The 5,000-nt window shown below is 45.5% G+C and overlaps 1 protein-coding gene across 1 annotated transcript in view; it reads right to left on the bottom strand.

Annotated features, from left to right (window-relative positions):
* Positions 1-4,050: 4,050 nt before the first annotated feature.
* ntf3 (neurotrophin 3) overlaps positions 4,051-5,000 on the bottom strand; it is a 31,827-nt gene continuing 30,877 nt past the window's right edge. The window contains exon 2 of the mRNA XM_042078813.1: positions 4,051-4,996. Within this exon, the coding sequence (XP_041934747.1) occupies positions 4,184-4,996 (813 nt within the window). The 3' untranslated portion in view covers positions 4,051-4,183. The remainder of the gene's footprint in view (positions 4,997-5,000) is intronic.

Genomic DNA, 5,000 nt, shown 5'->3' with positions numbered 1-5,000 from the left:
GCCAAAATAAGACAACTTTGAAATACTTTTTGACTAGGGACAACAAACAAACATATAAACAGACAAATAAGTGAGCAAGAGTCATCATCAGCCAGCAAAAAAAAAAAAAAAAAACTACTTATAATGTACAATAGACATTCAGCATACAAATTACTAAAATAGACATCTGCATTTGTCACATTTAAATCAGTCTCGACAAAGCCCAGAACTGGCAACTTGCTCCACTTCTGAATTTCAGAAAAGAAATGTCTTGTTTTCATTTGTTTTCAGTTTGTTACATTGTCCATGCAGTCTGGTGTTTGTTTGATTGTTTGTTTTTTTATTCATTTTTGGCACATTCTCTGTTAGCTGGGAGCATGTCTGTAGTAGAAAACCTGTGTGTGTGTGTCTGTGTGTGTGTGTGTGTGTGTGTGTGTGTGTGTGTGTGTGTGTGTGTGTGTGTGTGTGTGTGTGTGTGTGTGTGTGTGTGTCATTGGAGAAGTTTCTCACATTCTCATATACTACGGGTTCAGTTCCACACCTGGGATGAGCCTTGTTGCCTTAATGTGGCTTTTTAAGCAGCAAGAACATTGTACAGTAAGCTTCACAATGGCAGGACACACACACACACACACACACATATGTACACATGCACACACACACACACACACACACACACACACACACACACACACACACACACACACAGGCAGAGCAAGATCCACAGTATGTAAAAAGGGGAAATGTTTGATTGAAAAGAACAAGAATCCCATCGTCTTTAGAGTTCCACTAAATTGTCTCAATAAGAACTCCAGTGTTAGCTGTCTCTTGATATGTGTGTGTGTGTGTGTGTACACAGCACAACTCTCCTTTTCTTGTCTTTCTCCATCTCTCTCTCAGGAAAGGCAATGCAGTTAAGAGACTCAGCATAACTCTGAAGGGCGTGAAGCAGGGCAAGGAGAGAGTTCCTACGTTCTGTGTTTTCTCTGTATGTGTGTGTGTGTGTGTGTTCGTTTCGCCTATGTATCCATCCAGAGACTGTGTGAAGAGTAGGGTGTTGGTGGATCCCTCCTGCATATCGAGTGAAGACTCCTACATCCATACTGAGGCTCGCCTTTAAAAGGTGCACTGCTCTCCCAGCTGACGTCCCATTTGATTTAGCCTTGAAACAATGCAATGGGATCCCAGCCTAGTCTCCACACCCAGGGCAGGGGGAAACACCATGAAGTAAAATCCCAAATGGAGGCGCGGGGGCGCGAGTCATGTGAAAAGCTCTTCCGTTATACTCAGCAGCCATAGGATACTCCACTCGTTTGGTTGATGTCCTCTCTCTTTCTCTCCCTCTCCCTCATGTCCTTGGGTCTGATTATTCCAAATGGGTTTTTATTGACTTGCAATAGACATGCCACATGACAGCAGCATTTATCCTGACCTCGTCCATCATCATCATCATCATCAACATCATCATCATTATCATTATCAATACCATCATCATCATCTTCATCATCATGCGTATCACCATGTTTGATTTTCCTTATTTTTATTAAGCCACAGACCTGTTATAATTCCTATTTCAGTTCTACTGCTGTGTTTCGCCTTGGTGACCTGAGAGAGGAATCTAGACCAGGGTAGACTTGGGCAAGTGTCAAAGGTCAGGTGATGTCTACGAGTGTGTGTTGTTTGGGTTAGCTCATCTAACACCACCATCTGATGCCCAACAGCCCCACGCACGCACGCACAGACACACACACACTTCGAACCCCCCATCCCTACTCTCTGAGCCCAAAACGTAACCTTCTGTGTCTCTCAGGACAGATAAGGAGGTCTAAACAAAGCTGAACTATGACCTTTGACCTCCCCAGTCTCAGCTGGCCTGGCGTTAAGAGTGCCAGGTGCGGCTGTTACGAGCTCCTTGCCCCTGCCCCCACCTCCTCCTGTTCCTGTGCCACCCTGTTCTAAGTTCCTTTCTCCGATTTCTCTAGAACTTCCTGCTGATACACCTGTTAGTTGGACATGTCTTAGTTCTCTTTCCATATCATATCTCTTTCATATCATGCCTCACAAATAACTCCCAGCACTCTTCAAGACATAAGGTTTTGCTATGTGCTAAAAGCTGGTACTACATACGTGCTGATCCTTAAAACTATGTGTGTTTAAAGGGATCTGTAGCTTTGTCTGGGAGTTGTTTACATGTCCTCAGAAGTCTTTAGCTCCTTCTTGTCTCTGCTGGGATAGAGTAGCATATGAGTGAGCATGTGGCCAAGTAAAATCTGATTATAGCCTGGTCCTGTGTTACAAGCACCAGGTACCAAACAAGAGGAGCTTAGCGACACATGCTAGTTACTGTAGCTATCAGCAGCAAACATACAATGCAGACTGTCCCCAAAGATAACCTGAACCTATTGTTAAAATTTACTTCAAATTAACTTCATATTCCTTCACAAGGCTTCCATGGTTGGTTGAGGAGTTGCTTATGTAAACCAGCAATTGGTCAAATAGGCCCAACTCTTTTTATAACTGGTGAAGCTGCTTGGGCGAGATACTTAGTCTCCTAAGAGGAGCCTGACATGGAGGAAACCCTCTTATGAGGGGAGGATTACCTGGTCAAATCCTAGCTCTGCACGAATGAACATCTTCTTAAGGCAGCTTTTCCCCTCGGTAAGACCACAGTGTCATTAACCACACCCACATTTGCACTGTCTTTTGAGTCTGTGTGAGTGTGTGTGTCTCTCTCTCTCCCCCTCAAAAACAGTTCAGTTCCAACTACACTAGCCTGTTTAGCATCTAACCCTGTTAGCTTAGTTCAGCCTTCAGGGCTAACAACATTAGCTTCAGCTGAGTAATTTTGTGTTTACAAGCCTCATATATAATTCAAATTAGTTTTTAAAATATGCTTTCTCATATGTCTTCCTGCAACAAGATTGTTTGCTGTGTTGTTGGTCCAAATGTTGGCTTCTACAGGCTCTACCTTCTCTAGCCTGTGATAGGTTGAATGGGGGTGGGCAGGGTGGCGGTTATTCTTCAGCTATGTAGGAGTGATGCCAAGGGGTGCATGTGTGTGTGTGTATGAAGAAGCAATCACCAACTCTGGTGCTTAAAGGGGGAGTAGGAAGCTAGGGAATGTCAGCGTAGCACCTGCTGGGAGTGTTACCTTCGGCCATGTATGCAAGTCAGTACATCACATTGCACACATCGTCAGCTCAGCGAGGAGAAGTATTATGGTCTGGTGCATATTGAGTCATCTTGACAGTTGTTTTGTGTTCCTACACACCATGAAAGAGCTAATTGCACCCTGACCTTTCGGTAAGCATTAGATTACAAATAAATACTGACATCCAAGCTGAGTTCCGTCACATTGCCGTGTATATTTTGATTGAAATACTCCTCTTAGAGACTGGCACCGAGACTCCAGTGATGTGGTAGGCAAAGGTTTCTGTTGAACCAGTCCGATCTATACAGTAATACGTGTGCACTGATTTCATAGCAAGGAGACATGAATAGGAACATGTGCTGTGCACAAATGATCAATGAGTCATCAGTTATTTGAAAAATATATACGTATTTCTCAGGAATTCCATGCATTTTTTAGTTATATATCTCTATATAATGTATATACACATAACATTAATTAACATTATTTCGTTTGAAAAAAAAAAGAAATAGAGGAAAGATGACAATATCTTGATGCCACCGTTATATTACCACAGAGTGTTTGAACGTTACAATACTGCTGAAAATTTAGCTTGGATTGACATGACCTCCATTGTAACTGATCCCATTGTCCAGGTTATTTGTCTGACAATGCTTGTTAGGAGTTCCGGCGTCTGAGCAAGGCACATAGTCTGACCATGTAATGCTCTCGTTGCATTGCATGTGTCTCGGAAGTGTACAAGTTTCTTTACAAGATTTTCCTTTGCTGAAGACTTCAATAAATAACACAAATATACTTATACATAATATATAGACATGTAAAAACTACATGCGTTTTTTAATATAACTTAAATAATAATTTATATTTATATATTTACAGCGTCGTTCACCCTCCCTCCCCTCCCTCTCTTTCCCCAACCCATGAACTTCACTTCAGAACCCCGAGTGGTTGTATAGCTGAGTGTTTAGTCCTGTGTATTTGTGTGTGTGTGTATCTGTTTGTGTGTGTAAGTTTGTGCTCTGTTGTACACCTACACACGCACATGTCTTTTTTTTACGTCTTGCGGCGTTTCCGCGAGAGCGCGCACACACACGAGGTGTCTATTCGTATCCAGCGCCAGCCCACGGTCACCTTGTCCTGGGTTAGCGCACGCACGTACGTTTGCGTCGTCTTGCACTGCGAGTTCCAGTGCTTGTCGTCGATCCCCCGGCAGCCATTCTTAAAGGGCTTGGAGTTCCGACACTTGGTCTCGTAAAAGTACTGCTTGACGTCTGGTCGGCCCACGCTTGGGATGACCCCCAGCACGGTCACCTTGTTGCCGCGGATATCCACGGCGTTGATCTTGTCCGTGACCCACTGGCTCTCGCTGTCGCAGACCGAGTACTCGCCGCGGTAGCTCTTGTGCTCGGCGTAGCGCTTCTTCCGCGTCTTATTCCCGCCGCCGCCGCCTTCGACCGAGCTCACAAAGTCGTCAATGAGGTACAGCGGCGGAGGCTGCATGGGCGGCCGGTCGCTTAGCAACACCCGCGGAGAGTTGTAGCGCTTGTGCTGCTGCAGGAGCTCCAGGGAAATATCCGTCACCGGCTGGTAGCCCGAGCTCCGCCGCGGCGAAACTCCGTCCCGGGAGCCCAAGGGGACTGTGGCTGGGACCATGCCCGAGGGAGGTGGCACGTGCTGGGCTGGCCTCTCTTGCTGCTGCCTGGGTCTGGTCCGGCTGATGTCGGCCTGCAGTAGCTTGATAATGAGGGAGTTGATGGGGTCTGGCGAGGGCCGTTGCCTGTCCATGGATGTCGCCTGGATACCATATAGGTACGCGAGGAACATCACGTACAGCAGGACGGACATTACTAGATTCACCTGTAAGATCTGA

Source organism: Alosa sapidissima, chromosome 22 (genome assembly GCF_018492685.1).
Source record: "Alosa sapidissima isolate fAloSap1 chromosome 22, fAloSap1.pri, whole genome shotgun sequence".
Classification (NCBI taxonomy): domain Eukaryota; kingdom Metazoa; phylum Chordata; class Actinopteri; order Clupeiformes; family Clupeidae; genus Alosa; species Alosa sapidissima.
The sequence above is the reverse complement of the archived record's forward strand: the minus strand, read 5'-3'. Positions and strand labels throughout refer to the sequence as shown.